The sequence below is a fragment of the Chlorella variabilis genome (genome assembly GCF_000147415.1).
Source record: "Chlorella variabilis unplaced genomic scaffold CHLNCscaffold_11, whole genome shotgun sequence".
Lineage (NCBI taxonomy): Eukaryota > Viridiplantae > Chlorophyta > Trebouxiophyceae > Chlorellales > Chlorellaceae > Chlorella > Chlorella variabilis.
The window spans coordinates 364,688-381,284 of NW_005435077.1; the positions used below are offsets into that span (position 1 = coordinate 364,688).

The window sequence follows — 16,597 nt, forward strand, 5'->3', positions numbered from 1 at the left end:
CGCGTGGCACCCGCCCCGCCCTCCCCGCCCCGCAGGAGGACCTCAACGTGGACGACGCCTTCCAGACCATCGCCCGCAACGCGCTGAAGAACGAGAGCGAGGAGGAGCTGTACATCCCCGAGACGGTGGATGTGAATGCGCAGGCGGCGCCCCGCCGCGCGCAGTCGTCCTGCTGCTGAGCCGCCCGCCGGGTGCGACCGCCCCGCCGAGCGGCCCGGTAGCGCGCTGGCATGATGCGCCCCTCGCGGCACGGCCCTCCCGCTGCGATGCGCCCATCGCGGCACAGACCTCCCGCTTGTGGCGCGCAGCCGGGACTGATGGAGCAGGTGTGACCGCAGCCTCGTGCACCGCTTCAGCTGTATTCCTTCCTGTAGTGTACAGTAGCATGCATCAAATGCCACGCACGTTGATGTTTACGGTGTTTGGGAATGCCTCTCTTCTGCAAACTTGAGCCATTTAGTCGCCCAATAGCCTTTCCGCCTGGCGGCCGCCTCTGCACAGCAGCAGCCAACTACATGCAGCCAGTTTGCCGATTGGGCGCGTCTTTGCGAATTGTTGATTGCCCTACGCCCATCGACACCCCGAAGCACCTTAAACACCCACGAGAGTTCTCGTGGGGGCTCCTCGGAGGGAGCCGGGTCGCTGCAGACGAACCCTAGACAGGCCTGCTGCTGCTTCAAGGCCCCACAAGATTGCGTAGATGCCGGTTTTAGGGGCGCTGGCAGCCTGCGGCGCGTCGTGCAGGCTGGTATGGGCCAGGCCAGCCCTTGGCGCAAGCTGGGCCCTTAAGCTGGCGGCTCCCTGCCTGCCGCATGCACAGATGGGCGCACCGGCCTGGCAGCACCGGCGGGGCGGCTCCCAGCTGCTACCACCGCCGCCGCCGCCGCCGCCGCCGCTGCCCTCACAGCGGCGGCGCCTGCGCCAGCCGGTGCGGCCGCAGGGCGGCCTCTACAGCCTGCCCCCGGACCTGTACAGCAGCCTGCAGACGGGCTGCGGCATAGCATACCTGTTGGCCCTGTGTTTCTCGGCGCTGCCAGCCCTGACAGGGGACAGCCGGGAGCGCAACGAGCGGCGGTACGCTTCGCCCGACTCGGATGAGAGCGCGGGTGCGGAGGGCGGGTAACGGGGGTTGTTCTATGGAGCAGCTAGGAAGACTGCAAGATCTATTGCTCCCAGAATTTTCTTCTTCCACTGGCTGCGCCTAACCTCAGCATCTGCCACCCGCTGCTGTCCTGCCTCGCTGCTGCTGCAGAGAACATCCGGTGGAGCGTGATGGGCGTGCTGAGCGTGCTGCCCTTCATCAACCCCATGGTGACCGGCTGCGCTCGCGCCCCTCTGCGCCGCCCCCCAGCCTTGCAGCCGCCCACCACGCCACATGGTGCGCCTTGGAACCCCGCGCCCGCCCCACCCACCGCAAACGCCACTGTTCTGTGCCCTTCCCTGCAGGCCTGGGTGTTTGCGGCGCTGGACGACGAGGAGGCATCCGCCCTCTACTACGCCCTCGCCTTCATCTACGCCCTTCCCTACCTGGCCAACGGCTTTGAGCTGGACGGCTTTGCCCTCCTCTCCCTCCTCATCTGCATCCTGCACGTCCAGGTGGGCGCGCAGGCAGGCGGCCCAGGGAGGCCTGGCCTGGCCCTAGGGGCATAGGTGGCGTGGGGTGCGTGCTGCGGCGAGTTGGCCTCACACGCAATCACTGTGCCTGCTCCACGTGCTGGCTGCCCTGCCCTGCCCTGCCCTGCCCTGCAGGTGGAGCGTGTGGCCCAGACGGAGCCTGTGGAGGTGGAGCTGCCCTCTGTGCTGCGCCGCCTGGTGCTGGGCATCCCTCAGGCGGTACGCTCCCTGGGGCGGTACAGCAAGCAGCTGACCACCGAGGTGGGCGGGCGCACGCGCAGCGCGGAGGAGGCGCGGCGGCGGAGGCCAGACAGGTGCGCGGGCGCCCTAGCCACTGCGCTGCGATGCTGGCATGGCAAGGCTGGCGTCCCTCAACACTCGAGTGCCAAGGAGTCCAGCACAATGCCCGCGCATGCCTCGGTGCATGCTTCTCCTCTGCTGCTGCTGCTGCTGCTGCTGCTGCTGCTGCTGCTGCTGCTGCTGCTGCATGCGGCTGATGCGCTTCACAACATTCCTAACCTTTGTCCTTCAATGTCCTTCTGAGTGTCTGGTTGAAATACTGAGCATGCTGCAGCACACCACATCGTCACTGTCAAGGGGCCCATGCATGCTGCCGCAGGAAGTATTTGGAGGAGCGGTCGCGAGAGACGCGGGCTGAGCTGGAGGAGTTTGACAAGCGGCGGCGGGAGCGGGCGGCGTCGCAGCAGCGCCTGTGGCAGCAGCAGGCAGAGGAGGAGGCGCGGCAGCGGGAGAAGGAGCGGGAGAAGGAGCGGGAGAAGGAGCGGGAGCGATGAGGCAGCCCCGGCTGCCGCGACGCCGCGACACACGCAGCGATAGCGCCAGTAGCAGCCAAGGCCCTTGCGTGATCGCATGGAGCATGCACGCTGTTCTCTGTTCCTCCTGGCTGCCCCAGCTTCTCGCCCCCTCTCCCTTCCTTGCCCCTGGCAGCCTGCCCTCACAGTTGCCAGGGACCTGCACGTCTGGTCCAAGCCCTAGCAATTTTCAGCTGCAGCTAGGCCCCCGTTTGTTCCTCAAGTTTTCTCACGTTCCGCCCCGTCTTGCTTAGTGTCTCTGTGGTTGGCTATAGAGCTCCATGCCCCTGCGCTCCCCCTTGCCCTGATTTAGGGTTTTCCCCCCATTCCGTTTGATGTGACATAGCTGTAGCCAACTCGAATCCCGATGCACTGCTGGCAAGTCGTTGTACGTACAAAGTAATTTGGAAGTTGAAAGTACAATAACGTGGCAAGCTGGTAGCGACTTGAAGCGTAAAATAAAGGGTACTCTGTGATAGAGCAGGCAGCTGCTGCAGTGCAGGCCCGGGCTACAGGGCCGAGAAGAGGGCCTTGCACTCCTGGGACAGGAACTCGTGCAGCTTCCTGGCAGCTGCCTGGCCGCCCATGATGGTGGCCAGCCTGTCCACCGGCACATCCGCCAGCTCAGCCAGGCTGCCCACCTCCCGCATCAGCGACCGCCAGTTGGCCTCGGTCACGCCTGCAGCCCGGCAACATGGCCGGAAGGAGGGCGGTGGGTCAAGGGCGAGAGGCGAGGCCTGCCGCTGCTGCACCACTCTGGACTTGCCCCAAGTGCAGCCCAGACACCCACCCGGAAGCCTGCGCAGCAGGTCGATGGCGGCCTGGTTCACGACAGCCTCCCCGGCCGCCGCAGCGCCCTCTGCCTCCACAGGCACGCCCACGGTGGCAGCTGCGGGCAGGCCCGCAAGGCGGTGGACGCGGCGGTACAGGCGGTACAGGCACACTGGCCTCTCCAGGGTGCCAGGGTCCATCGGCAACGGGATGGACAGAAAGGCAGGGCCCCACCTCTCGCACCCTCAGCCCTTGCAACACAACCCACGCCTCCAATATGTCCCTGCCCCCCTGGCACACAGTGACACACAAACCACGATGCCCATTGCCCCACATCACCGCCAGCCCAGCCCAGCCCAGCCCAGCCCACCACTGCCAGCCTTGCCCCGCACCCACCTGTCACCGGGTCTGGCTCGTCCTGGTTGGCCTTGAGCTGCTGGAAGATGTCGGCGGTGGCGTGGAGGGAGCGCGACCAGATGAGGCGCAGGCGGGGGAAGTGCAGGACGAGCAGCGCGATGCGCCCCATCAGGCTGTGCAGCTGCACCTCGTCCCCAATCTCGCTGGAGGCCTGCAGGGGCGGCAGGGGAGCCGGGGAGCAGGGCCAGGAGGCGTGGCGCGGCGTGGTATGGGCAGGCGGCGCAGCCGAGGAGGCGGCCACGGGTGCTTTCAGCGGCGAGGCAGGGGCAGGATGTGCGGGGAGTGCAGCGGGCACTCCACGCACTCGCCCACCGCGCGCGCACACACACACACACACAAATACACACACTCACAAACACCCCGCCCCACACCTGCAGCGCAAAGGCCTTGTCCCCCTCGAACTCTATCAGCAGTACAGGTGTCTTGTAGTGCTTGGTCATCGCCTCCGCCTGGTGGTACAGCCGCCCCGAGGCCAGCGAGGCGCGCAGGTCGGAGATCGACTTGCGCTCGGCGCAGATATCGGGAGACAGCACGTAGTCGCCCACCTCCAGGGTAAGAGGCACCACCTCCAGCCCCTGCGCAGGGCGGGGCGCGGCGGGTGGGGGGCGGGTGGGGCGCGCGCGTGAGGACCGGCGCGTGTATGTGAGTGTGTGTGCGTGTGTGTGCGGACGGGTGGATGGCTGTGGATGGGGAATGGAAAGCGGAGGATTTAAGGGTATGAGGCAGGGAGGGATCATAGTTTGTAGCAGGGAGGGGGAGGCACCGACCGCGACGCGCCCTCGGCCAGCCAGCCAGCCGGTCAGCCCTGCCCGCCTCCCCACTGCTACCGCCCCATCATCCACACCCACCCAGCCCCGCTCGCCTGCTGGTGCAGCACCGCGGGCAGGCTAGACATGAACTCCCGCACATCCACCACCACGCGCTTGGGATCGGGGCGGGAGGGGGCGCGTCCGCCCGCGCGCCGCGTCAGCGCGTTGCTGGCCCCGCCCAGCAGTGGCAGCTCCTCGTCGCGGTGGGTGGCGGGCAGGCGGCGCGCGGGGTCCACCTGCGCGCAGGACCGAGGGCCGTGCAGGTGAAGGGGAGGCGCCTGGGTGCCTGGGCAGAGGAGCGGGAAGGCAGGCACGGCAGGCCGGTGCAGGCGCAGCAGGGGGGGCAGCCGACCCGCATGCATACACAGCCCACCTGCTCCCTGGCGGCTGCGATGGGCAGAATCATTATCTCCTTGTTGCGGATCAACGACTCAAACACCTGCGGGGGCGGTTGGGCAGTGGTTGGTGGTGGGAAGCGCTTTCCGTTGCTTGCTTGCTTGCATGGCAAAGCGGTCAGGTCAGCCTCAACGTGCACTTCACACGGCAGCGCGGCGCAGCTCCCCAGCGCACACCCGCCGGGGCCCCGCACACACACAGCGCCGGCGGGCCGCACCTGCCGCTCCCGCGCCACCGCCGCCTGGTAGCGATCCATCTCGAAGCTGTCCTCGTACCGCAGCAGGTACACGCACAGGGGCTGGCCGGGCCTGCGGCTCAGCGGCAGGGTGGGGTTAGGTACCATGTGTGGATGTGACGCCCACGCACGCACGCATGCCTGTACCCTCTCTCTCTCTCTCTCTCTCTCCCTTCCCCCCCAGCACACACACACACACACACCACACCACACCACACCACACGTGCCCACCTGGCCGCCTTGTACAGCTCCAGGTGGCGGGTGAAGGCGACATCCGGGTCGTACACCACCACATACCCGGGGGCAGCCTCCCACAGCGCCATCACGTCGTGCGCCTCCAGCGCCACAAACCGCACGCCGTCAAGCAGAGGGTGGTGCTGCGCCTGCTGGCACGGGCCGGCCTCCCCGCCCGGCTGCCGCGCCGCAGCGCCATCCGTGGCAGCTGCGCCCAGGGGGCTGGCGTCGGCGTCGGCGTCGGCATCGTCGGCGGCAGCTGCCTGGCCCCGTGCGGGGGCTGGTGGAGGGGACTCCAGGTGGCCTCGCCCCGAGGTGGAGGCGACGGCGAGGGCTGCGGCCGCTGCTGCGGCCTCCTGGCCCCTGCCGCCCTTGCGGCCCCGCCCCCGCCCGCCGCGCCCGCCGCCCCTGCAAGCGGGACAAACAGGCAGCGGAGGGCCTGCTTGCTGTAACAGGAGGCACGGTTGGCGGCAGTGGGCTGGTGGGCAGCAAGGGGCCGTGCGCTCACCTGCCGCCACGGCCAGCAGCCGCCGCCGCTGCCGGCACCCCGCCCGCCAGTGACTTTGCTTCCTTGATCAGAGCAATCTCCTCCCCCGGGCGGTACCCTCCCATCATGCGCAGAGAGGGCGGCACCTCGCTGCCGCCGCCAGGGCCCACCGCCGCAGAGGCGCCAGGCTGGCCCGCGCCCGCCGCGGCCGCTGCCGCCGCGTCGGTGGTGCGGCGCTTGGCGCCTGCGCTGCCTCCGTCCAGCTTGTACTGCAGGTAATCGCGGTACAGGCGCTGCATGAGGGCCGCCGGCCCGCCGCTCTTCAGCACCTCTCGCAGCTGCAGAGGGTGCAGGCAGTGGTGTGGTGTGCGTGAAGTCATGCTCTTACGGCGGGGTGGTGGTGTGGCAAGCGCTTGTCAATCCAGTGCCACAAGACAGGGCCACAGGACAGGACCCGTCTCAGCAAGCTCCAGCGCCAGGCCAGCCGCTCCACTAGCGCACCTGCCCCGCGGTGAAAGTGTCTTGGCACACCACCAGCACCGGGGCCGCCGCCGCCTGCCGCACCGCCGCCGCCGCAACGCCCGGCTGCGCAGCCTGCCGCTCCATAGGCCCCTCCCCGGCCCCATCCAGCATGATGACCTCATCCTCGCCATCGCCTGCCGCTGCTGCTGCTGCTGCTGCTGCTGCTGCCCCTGGCGCTGCTCCCTGCGCGCCGCCGTCGCCTCCCTGCATTACCCCCTGCAGCACCGCCTGCCGCTCCTGCTGGATCTCCTCCATCACCTCCCTCAGCAAATCCCACTTAGGCATGCTCTCCAGCACAGCCTCAATCACAGGGGCAGGCCCCGGGCCCCCACCGCCGCTAGCTGCCGCCGCCGCCGCCGCATCGGGCTCGCCGCCGCCGAGCGGCGCCTTGCGCTTGCGCTGCGCCGCCGCCGCCGCGGTACCGCCCTGCTTCAGGCGGTACACCCTGCTCTTGGCTGCCTCAAAGATGGTGTGGGCGGCTGCAGGGCAGGGGGGCGGCCAGCAGCAGGAGGGATATGAGTGGCAGGCGAGATGACAAACGCCCGCCAGCGGCGAGCCAAGCAGCAGCCCAAGCCACCACCACTCAAGCCACCTCCCCGATCGAGCCACGCACAGCCTCCGATGGAAGGCGGGGGCCCGGCGTGGACCAGCCCAGGCCAGCCCAGCCCAGCCCCGCCCAGCCCACCCCACCCCCGCCCAGCCCAGCGCGCACCCGAGTGGAACAGCCACACCGACTTGACCCCCTCGGTGGCCCTCAGGTTGTCCAGGTACGACATGAAGGTGACGGCATCAAAGCGCAGCATGTAGGAGGCCAGGCTGCGGCAGGGGCGGCAGGGGTGGCGCGGCGGGGAGGAAGAGGTGGTGGATACTATCGTAGTACCAGGGGTGGTGAGAAGATACTATCATAGTACGATGGGTGGTGAGAAGCAAGGGGTGGTGGGAGGGAGGGAGCTGCCGCGGCAGCGAGGGCTTTTGGGCCCACCCACAGTGACACACAGCCCGCACCGCCACCACACCCGAGACACCTGCCCACCCACAGCCCCCGCGCCAGCCCACCCACCCGCGCAGCGTGCGCAGGTCTGCCACAATCTGGCGCGTCTTGGGCGACACGGTGTGCCAAATGGGCGCCAGCTGGCGCCGCACGGCCTCGTCAAAGCTGCGGAACAGGCCCTGTGGGGGCCAGGAGGCGCAGGAGAGGGGGTGGAGCAGGAGGGTCAGGCACCGGCTTGCAACCAGAGGATGCCCGACAGGCCGTCTGCGAGGCAACCTGGTGCTCTCCCCGGGCCCTGCTTGCCTTCGCTGTCCCCACCCATCCAGCCACCCCACCCGCCACCCATGTAATACACCAGCACCTGCTCCACAGTCAGGTCACTCGTGTCCAGCTTGTTTGTCTTGCGCAGCTCCCGCACGCACGCATCCATCAGCTCTGTGATGGCCTCATACATCAGCCCCATGGCGGAGCTCATGGGCTGGCTCAGCTCCACAAGCTGCGGGTGGCGGGGGAGAAGGAGGAGGCAGGGGCGCGCCTGTGAGACGGCGTGTGGGGGCAGCGCGTGCGAAAAGAGGCGTGGCTGGCGCCAAGGCAGGCAGCGCGACCGCAGGCCAGCAGCTACCAGCGAGTGCGGCTCACCTGCGGCGGCCGCGCCTCCAGGTCCTCGCGTGCCTGCGCCTGGAAGCGGGGCCACAGGTAGAGGCGGCGCACATACAGCGCCTTCATCACCTTCTCAACCTGCAGGCGGCGGGTGCGGGTGGGACGACGGGGCACGGCCCGCAGCGGTGACGCACAGGCAGCCGTGCAGCATCTGGTCAAGCACAGCAGACAGCCACGCAGCATCTGGAACAGGAGAGCGGGCGGCGCTTCGCAGCCCTGCAGTACCATGCCACGATGCGCTGCACGTGCATGGCAGTACCACCAGTACCAACGGTACCTTGTTGAACTCTGAGGAGAAGCTGGAGGGCACGTCTGAGAAGGCACGCACCACGCCCTCCGGGCACGCCGCCTTGTACAGCCGTACCGCAAACCCCTCCCCGCTGCTGTCCGTCACTCTGCGGGCCGGAAGGCGGGGCGAGCAGAGCAGGAGGGTGGCAGCGCAGAAGTGTAGACGCGGCAGACCGCTAAAAATGCCTTGCGCGAGCAGCGTGGGGCCATCCGCCTCACAAAAAAAACGCGCCCCGCGCCAGCGCCGCCACGCAAGCACCCACCCACCTGTGCGCATTCAGCACCACCATGCCCGCCACCTGCCCCCCCGAGATGCGCCCGCTCAGCTGGTCCACCACCAGGATGCGGGTGGTCACAAATAGGCAGGAGCGGGAGGCGTAGAGGGCCTGGCGCTCCGCCGCCGCCACCTCCGCCCTCACCTCGCCTGGCACCTCAAACGCGGCTGGGATGGGGCAAGGAGCATGGGGCAGCGCGGCGGCAGGTGAGCAGCTGGGAGCAGTCGCGGCAACAGGCTCGTTGGCAGAACTGGCAGGCGGCAAGACGCAGGAGGGCTGGGGCAGGGCAAGGGCGGCGGCAGCGCACCTGCCGCGCGAGCGCCGGCAGCAGAGGCCGCCCTGCCCGCCGCCACCGCCTGCGCCTTGGCTCGTATGACAGGATCGATGCGCAGTAGTTCGCGGCGCAGCGCGTCACGCTGCCAGGGCGAGGCCCCCAGCACCAGCACGCAGCCGCGCTGGCCCGGCTGGCGCAGGCGGGCGTCTTGCAGGCGCAGCAGCACCGCCACCACGTGGTGCAGGCCCAGGCCGGGGCTCAGCACGCACAGCCCATCCTCTTCCAGTAGCTCCTCCACCATTGCCCGCTGGAAGGGCAGCAGCACGCCGCTGGCCGCCTCCCGCATGATGTCCGCCGCCAGCTCCTCCTCCTCTGCTGCCTGCTGGCCCGCCGCTGCTGCCGCTCCCCCTGCGGGTCCTGCCGCCGCTGCCGCTGCCGCCCACCGCGCTCGCGGTGCCGCCGCCGCCCACCCGCCGCCGCCCTGCTGCTGCTGCTCCTCCTCCTCCTCCGCTACCAAGTCCACCACATCCTCCTCCGGCCCCTGCCGGGCTTCAGGGTCCTCCATCCCTAGGTCCAAGGGCCGTCACCTCATCGATCGCTACGTGCGTCTGCTGCCTTGGCAATCGCCAGATCATTGTGACACCCGCCTGGGGCAATTTTGGCATAGCTCTGGGTGGACTGGCTCCCTGCTGGCAACGCAGACGAAGCACGGGCAATGTCGCCACTGCAGAAGCTCAGCTTGATCCTAACCTCAACCCTGGGCGGCGGGTCATCTGCGCCAGCGCGCCGCAGCCTCAATGCTGGCCTCCTGGGCGCGCCGCGGCGGGCCCAGGCTGCTGGCTGGCCTGCCCCGGGCTGAAGCGGCCGCTGCGCTGCTGGACGACCTCAGCCAGTCGTCACTGCCCGAATGCACTGCAGCAGCGGGCGCCAGCTGGTCGCCGAGCTTCAATTACGGAGGTACGGCAGCGGCAGTGGGCGGTGGCCACCCGGCCGCCTGGGCCTGCCTGTTGGGGTCCAGCAGCCCATACTCGTCCACTGCAGCCAGCTTGCTTGCCGCGAGACGTCCAGAAGAGCAGCCCGGCAGCGCGACGACAGTAGCGGATGCAGCAGAGCCCCATCATGTCGGCAGCGGCACAAGCGGCGGCTCGCCTGCAGCCGGCAGCGAGGCGGCACCCTCCTCAGCACCAGCAGCAGCGCCGCCGGCAGGCCGCCAACCCATCGTCACCGGCACCTGGCTGGACCGGCTGCCGCAGTCGTGGGTGCCTTACGCGCAGCTGATGCGGCTTGAGAAGCCCATCGGCACCTGGCTGCTGGCCTGGCCCTGCCTCTGGTCCATCTGCCTGGCGGCGCCCCCAGGCACCTCCCCAGACCTGCGCCTCATGGCGCTGTTTGGGCTGGGGGCCGTGCTGCTGCGCGGCGCGGGCTGCACCATCAACGATCTGTGGGACAGGGAGCTCGACCGGCGGGTGGAGCGCACGCGCGGGCGCCCGCTGGCGGCAGGTGCCGTGACGCCCGCGCAGGCCGTCGGTGGGTGCCCCGCAGCGCGCCGCTGCTCCCTGCCCCGCCGTGGTCCGCTGTGCTTGGCTGCTTTCACCTGCTTCCCTGTGACACTGGCCGCCCACCCCAACCCCCTGCACCCCTGCTTGCGCCCGGTGCAGCCTTCCTGGCGGCCCAACTGTCGGCGGGGCTGGCCATCCTGGTGCAGCTCAACCCGTACAGCCAGTTGCTGGGCGCCTCCTCGCTGGCCCTGGTGGCTGCCTACCCACTCATGAAGCGCGTCACCGGGTGGCCTCAGGTGCCCGCCCGCCTTCCGCCCTGCTCCCACCACCGCGCCTGCTGCACCGCTGGCCCGCTCGCTGCTCTGCGGCGCCCATCCGCCTGCTCCCTTGCTGGCTGGGTCGTCGAGGACGCGTGCCTGCCGCCTGCCTGCCGCCTGCCCATCCCCACGCCCGCCTGCAGGCCTTCCTGGGCCTGACTTTCAACTGGGGGGCGCTGCTGGGCTGGGCCGCGGTGCACGGCAGCTGCCAGTGGGGCGTGGTACTGCCGCTGTATGCGTCGGGCGTGTGCTGGACGCTGGTGTATGACACCATCTATGCGCACCAGGTGGGCCTGGCTGATGGGTGCAGTGCAGGGGATGGGGTGCTTGATGCGGCGGCGGGCGCTGGCGATGGGGCTGCAGGCCTCTGTTGAGCCTGCTTGGGAGCGTCGGGCAGCCCACGCCGCCGACGACAGTGTCAAGCATGGTAGCGAGCGTTGGCCAACCAGCCGCTGCCAAGCATGACCATGACACTGGCTGCAGCGCCAGAAGATGGGCCTGGCAGCGGACCTTGGGATGCCTGGGCTCTGCCTGCGCCCTTTCCACCAGCACACCACCATGCCTCCTCGCTACCCCGCCCACCGCCCGCACGCGTCTTGTCCCGCCCCAACCGCCTGCAGGACAAGAGCGACGACGTGAAGGCAGGCATCCGCTCCACAGCCCTCACCTTTGGCCCGCGCACCAAGCACTACTGCGCCGCCTTTGGCGCGGGCGCGATCGCCCTGCTGGCGCTGACGGGGCAGGCGGCCGGGTGCGGCCCGGCGTTCTATGCCGGGGTGACGGCGGCGGCGGGCCACCTGGCCTGGCAGGTGACTACCGTGGATCTGGACAGTGGCCCAGATTGCCAGGCCAAGTTTGTGAGCAACGCCGGCTACGGCGCCCTCGTGTTTGCCGGCATCCTGGCCGACAGGCTGCAGCTGCTGCAGGTGCTGGCCACGTGACCCGGCACCTGGCCACCCTGCCCTCTCATCGTCATTTCATTGCACTGTTGACCCACATTTTTTATTGACACATGCTGACACGTAAAGGCTTGCAAGCACAGGGTGTCAAGACAGGCTGTCAAGAGTCAACAAGTCGCAGCGGTCACAGCGGGGCTTTCCGACGGTCCTACGCAGCCGTCACGCCGGCGCCGTGCTGGGCAGCGAGGCTGCCCCCGCCAGCCGGCGGTAGCAGGCGTAGCACATCACCTGCGGCGCCTGCCCCGACGCCAGCTGCTGCCTCAGCTGCCGCACCGCCGCCGCCATGCTGTCGTCACCCGGCGGGCGCAGCCCCTCTGGCTCCTCTCCCCCCTGCTGCTGCTGCTGCCGCTCGGATGCCGCCACTGCGCTGCCCGGCCCCGGCCGCGGAGCAGCTGTCGGGCCTGCTGCCGCCCCTGGCAGCATGCCCGGCTGCAGCACCACAAACACCTTGCCCCCCAGGCGCAGGTGGCAGTGCGGGCAAGCCCGCTCCTCATCCACCGCCACGTGCCGCGCCTCGCCGTCGCACTGCGCCCCCGCCACCACCGCCAGCCGCGCGCGGTGCAGGTTCTTGGCCAGGGCCGCCACGCGGCGGCGGTGCAGGCGGTCGCGCAGCATGGGAGCCAGCACGGGGGCGGCGGCGGGCAGCGGCATGCCCGGCGGCAGCGCCCGCAGCACCTCCTGAGGATCCAGATGGTCGCCTGCGGTGGGCGGCGGCGGCGGGTGGCGGCGGTGGAGGGTGGCGGCGGGAGCGGTGGGCAAGAGTGGTGGAGAGAGCGTACATATGAGCACAGGGGCGCGGCGGCACGGCCCAGGAGGCGCCGGCGGACCAGGCCAAGCACAGGCGCCGGCCTGGCGCCCGGAACCCTCGGCCCGCTCCTCCACCCCCTGCCCCTGCCCCTGCCCCGCCCCGCGCCCCACACCCACCCAGGGCGGTGATTAGGTGGCAGGCGTCCTCCCAGCGCGGCTCCAGCCCCTCCCCCGGCTCCAGCACCAGGAGCAGCAGGGCTCGGTAGTCGGCGGGGCGCAGGTGGGCGCGCGCGTAGGCCTCAGCAGCCGCCACGTCACGCAGCGTCACCGCCAGCACGCGCAGCGCCGACATGTGGTCGCCCAGCTGTGCGAAGAGGGGTGGGATGGGGGGCAGGGAGAAGGGTGGGGCAGGCTGGTCAGGCGTAGGGGGGTCAGGCCCAGGGGGCAAGGGGAGGAGGACGGAGCATGCGCGGCGCACGGCGCCGTGCAGGCACTAGCAGCACGCCGTTGCACGCTGCGCCAGCCGCGGGGCGGCCCCCCAAGCAAGCAAGCCGCGAGCTGCCCGGCGGCGGCGGCGGGCGCGACGCGAGCGGGCTTGCCTTGGCGTGCAGCACCACCAGCTCCTCGTGAAGCGCGGTGCCCAGCAGGCTGCGCAGCACCGCCTCTCCATCCAGCGCCGCCGAGCGCTCCAGGTGGGCCCTCAGGCGCAGTCGCATGGCATCCACGGCGCCGGCTCCCGGCCCCGGCTCCAGGCTGCCGCCGCTGACCAGCTCGGCGACGGAGGCGCGCGAGGCGCGGCGGCCGGCGGCGCTGCTGCGACCGGCGTCGGCGCGGGCGCGGCGGCGCGGGCTGGGGCCGCTCCCCGGCGGCGCCGCGGCGCGCAGCGCCGGCTGCGCTCGCAGGATGGCTGCTGCCAGCTGGGTGGCGAGCTCTGTGTGCAACGCGGGGCCGGCCCCAGGCCCCCCTGCCTCCACAACATGCGCCAGGTACTGCCAGCGGACATCCGACTCGGGTGGCAGCAGCGGCAGCACCGCGGCGGGCATCAGGCTGCGCGCCGTGAGCACCCCCAGCGCCGCCGGCTGGCTGGCCTCCAGCAGCCAGGGCAGGTATCCCACCAGCGCCGACTCGGGGCAGGTGGCAGGGTCCCGCAGCAGCGCAGCAGCAGACTCCAGCGCCTCCCGCCGCTCCGCCGCCTGCACCGCGGGGCCGGCGGGCGACGCCAGCCGGCCGTCCGCCACCTGGCGCCAGATGCGCAGCGCCACGTCAGCCTCGCCGCGCGCAGCGTGCAGCGTGGCCAGCGCGTGGTGCCACTGCTCCGCCTGCGGGGCGGTGTGCGGCACGGGAGACGGAAGCTGGGCCAACGGGTGGGTCGATTGGCACACCAACGCGCTGCCACGCCCCAGCCAGACGGCATCCCTTACGGCCAACCAGCCCCGCCCCTGCCTGCTTGCCCTCCCATCTATCTCTCGCACCTGTAGTCGAGGCTCCACCGCCGCCACGTGCACGCGGTTGGGCACCGCCGCAAAGGCCGCCACCTGGCGGGCAGCCCCCAGGTCTGCCAGCAGCAGCAGCAGCAAGGTGTCCACTCCCTCCAGGCAAGCCACACCATCCAGCATGCGCACCTGCATCACCGGGCAGGCACGGCAGCATAGCCGCAGGCAAAAACAGGCCGGCGGCGGCAGTGAGAATGGCGGCGGGGCATGTTGAGCCAGGCGCGTGTGCGTATGTGTCGGCTCTGGGAGAGGCGATGCCGACGAAACAGGGCAGGCGCTTGGTCACCATTCACCCACGCACCCTGAACAGGTACTGCGCTAAGCCTTCCCAGGCCTGCCGCTGCAAGTGCTCTCGCCGCGCGTCCCGCTGCTGCTGCTGCTGCGCCCGGGGCCCCTCGCCGGCTGCAGGCGGTTGCAGGGCGCCGTTCTGGGGCGCACGATGCTCTGCTGCCGCCACCTCAGTCTGTTGCTCGTGCTGCTTCGCGTGCTGCTGCTGACCCCGGCCATGAGGCTGCTGCGCCGCACTGCCGCCAGGCGCGGCAGCCGTAGGCGACGGGGAGGCGGGCGGCGAGCCTGCGCCGCCGCTGCTGCTTTCTAATGCAAACAAGCTGCTGCTGCGGCTGCTGCTGCCCAGTTTGAGGCCCAGCCCACCGCCAGTTGGGCTGGGCTGCCCGCTGCTGTCGCCGCTGGGCTGCCCAGGGTACTGCACCCTGTCACTGGCAAGCTTCCTGCTGATGAGCGTCTCAAGGCTGGGCAGCGGGGCATGCAGGCCCCAATACTGCTGCTGGCCAGGCACCTGCTGCGCCCAGGCAGCCGTGTAGGTGGGGAACAGCGGGAAGAGCTGGGAAGGCTGAAACGTGGGTGGGCTGCACTGCTCCAGGCAGCCCACCGCCTCCTCAAACCGACACTCTGCGAGCAGGCAAGCAGGTGTCGAGGTTAGCTTGGTGGTTATAACTAGAACGATGCAGAGAAGTGGACTATAGGTCTAGGATGCCGAGCAGGCGGTGCGCGTGCAGCGCAGAACAGCGCAGCATAGGACAGCCAGGGTGGCAGGCACACGGCGGCTCACCATGCAGCAGCAGCAGCGCTGCCTGCGCCGCCGCCACCTGCGCCCAAGGGCTGCCCCGCCTCAGGCCCTGCTCTACCAGCTCCAGCGCCGCCTCATACTCCCGCTGCCCCAGCAGCTCGCGGGCCTGGTCTGCCGGCGACACGGGCAGGCACAGCCAGGCGAGGCGCCGCCCCGCCACCACCACGCAGCCCACACGCCCGCCTCCAGCCTCGCCGCCGTCGGCGCTGCTGCCGTCGGCGCCGTCGGCGGCTGCAGCATGCAACCTCTGGCCGGGCGCCGGGCGCAGCCCAGGCCCAAAGCCCAGGCGCTGCACCTCTGCGCCGCTGTCCCGGTCAAACACGTGGATGGCCGCCTCGCTGACCACCAGCAAGAAGGCGCCGGAGGCGGCCAGGGCACGCGGCGTGGCGCCCAGCGACTCCAGCCGCAGCGTGCTGCCCACAGGGCTGCCCGCCGCATCCACCACAATGCCCGCCGGGCCCTGCAGCCACGGCACGGCACGGCATGGTCGGGTGCACACGCACAGCAGGCGCCAGCTCGACCAGCCGCTGCGCCAGCTCAACCAGCCGCTGCACCAGGACGGCGACTCACCACCACCAGCACCGCCCTGCCCAGGTCTGGCAGAGGCGCCAGCATGGCAGGCGAGTAGGCCAGCTCCTCCGGCACAGCCAGCAGCTCCCGCCACTGTGAGGAGCCAGGGCCGCTGCCGCCCGCCGCTGCGGACCCCACGGGCCCGAAGGGCGAGACGAGCAGGTAGCGCATGCCGGCGCACACCGCCAGCTGGCCGCCCACCCAGCCCATGCTGTGCACGCCGGGGGACGAGTCTGGCACCTCTGCCTGGCCCAGCAGGTGCGGGTGCGGCAGCTGCTGCAAGGGCGACAGGTGGCCGGCGCTGCTGGCGGGCTGAGCCAGCTCAAACACCATAAACCTGCAGCCGTGCCAGCCAGAACGCTGGATCAGGCACGGGGCTGCGCCACAGGCATGCATGTCAGCACCATCCCATCAACAGCGGCCACGCATCGAGCCGCCAGCCACACCTGATTGCCTTCTTGCTCGGCTTGGCAGCCACCGCCAGGCGGGGCGGGCGCCCCGGCGGCGACGCTATGCACGTGGCCACCGCGTTCCTGCACGCAGCACCCAACAGATGAACACATAGTTGAATGTAATGGCGAGCCTCGATGACGGTGCAGGCCACACACGAATCGTCGGCGCATCACAAGGGGAGCGCACCGCAGCGGCAAGGCCCGCCCCTCAAGTGTGTCGCCATCCAGCAGCTGCACCACGCCGTCCTCGCTCAGCAGCACCACCAGGCCTTGCGCGGGCAGTAGATGGATGCCCAGGATGGCCTGCACAGCAGCAGAGGCACACAGACGGTGCGGGGAGAGGGCTGGCTACGAGGCCGCCGCCACCGCCACCGCCGCCGCACGCACCTTCTTGGCAGCGTGCTTGCGGGCCGCCAGGGATGCCCTGGGCCCCAGGCTGCCGTGCAGGATGGCGTGCTCCTCCAACACACCGTCCTCGAGGCCCAGGTAGAGGCGCAAGCCCTGCTGGTCCACGGCCACCGCCGTGATCGCCGCTGAGCTGGCCTGCTGCCGGCGGTCCACCAGCAACGCTGTTGTGAACGCCGTGCGGCTGCCAGATGCCATCGCTGCCGGGAGGGCGCCCTGGTGGGCTCACCGATCACAACATGGGGATTTGAGTGCCCTTTTCAGCCCCCCCGTGCATTGCGAG

The 16,597-nt window shown here is 70.2% G+C and overlaps 5 protein-coding genes across 5 annotated transcripts in view; 3 read left to right on the forward strand and 2 right to left on the reverse strand.

Moving 5' to 3' along the window:
* CHLNCDRAFT_35566 (hypothetical protein) overlaps positions 1-458 on the forward strand; it is a 1,763-nt gene extending 1,305 nt beyond the window's left edge. The window contains exon 5 of the mRNA XM_005847199.1: positions 36-458. Within this exon, the coding sequence (XP_005847261.1) occupies positions 36-179 (144 nt within the window). The 3' untranslated portion in view covers positions 180-458. The remainder of the gene's footprint in view (positions 1-35) is intronic.
* A 362-nt stretch (positions 459-820) lies between these two features.
* Positions 821-2,408, forward strand: CHLNCDRAFT_134271 (hypothetical protein; the record flags this gene model as incomplete). Its single annotated transcript, XM_005847200.1, has 5 exons — positions 821-1,106; positions 1,253-1,311; positions 1,447-1,596; positions 1,750-1,928; positions 2,234-2,408. 5 exons carry the CDS (start codon positions 821-823, stop codon positions 2,406-2,408), a joined length of 849 nt encoding a protein of 282 aa, XP_005847262.1.
* Positions 2,409-2,935: 527 nt separating this feature from the next.
* CHLNCDRAFT_134272 (hypothetical protein) lies at positions 2,936-9,350 on the reverse strand (the record flags this gene model as incomplete). The annotated part of the gene is made up of 17 exons (XM_005847347.1): positions 2,936-3,105; positions 3,217-3,315; positions 3,594-3,765; positions 3,986-4,189; positions 4,459-4,659; positions 4,797-4,862; positions 5,037-5,127; positions 5,286-5,696; positions 5,797-6,113; positions 6,277-6,776; positions 7,010-7,113; positions 7,358-7,467; positions 7,650-7,784; positions 7,928-8,026; positions 8,226-8,343; positions 8,504-8,678; positions 8,819-9,350. The coding sequence occupies 17 exons, from the start codon at positions 9,348-9,350 to the stop codon at positions 2,936-2,938; spliced, it is 3,504 nt and encodes a 1,167-aa protein (XP_005847409.1).
* Positions 9,351-10,032: 682 nt separating this feature from the next.
* CHLNCDRAFT_9858 (hypothetical protein) lies at positions 10,033-11,515 on the forward strand (the record flags this gene model as incomplete). The annotated part of the gene is made up of 4 exons (XM_005847201.1): positions 10,033-10,312; positions 10,444-10,580; positions 10,745-10,888; positions 11,222-11,515. Coding segments are annotated over 4 exons (855 nt in total), but the record flags the coding sequence as incomplete, so codon positions are not given.
* A 204-nt stretch (positions 11,516-11,719) lies between these two features.
* On the reverse strand, positions 11,720-16,512 carry CHLNCDRAFT_134274 (hypothetical protein; the record flags this gene model as incomplete). The annotated part of the gene is made up of 10 exons (XM_005847348.1): positions 11,720-12,258; positions 12,485-12,671; positions 12,922-13,626; positions 13,780-13,929; positions 14,102-14,709; positions 14,870-15,347; positions 15,458-15,794; positions 15,904-15,990; positions 16,097-16,212; positions 16,297-16,512. 10 exons carry the CDS (start codon positions 16,510-16,512, stop codon positions 11,720-11,722), a joined length of 3,423 nt encoding a protein of 1,140 aa, XP_005847410.1.
* Positions 16,513-16,597: the final 85 nt, after the last annotated feature.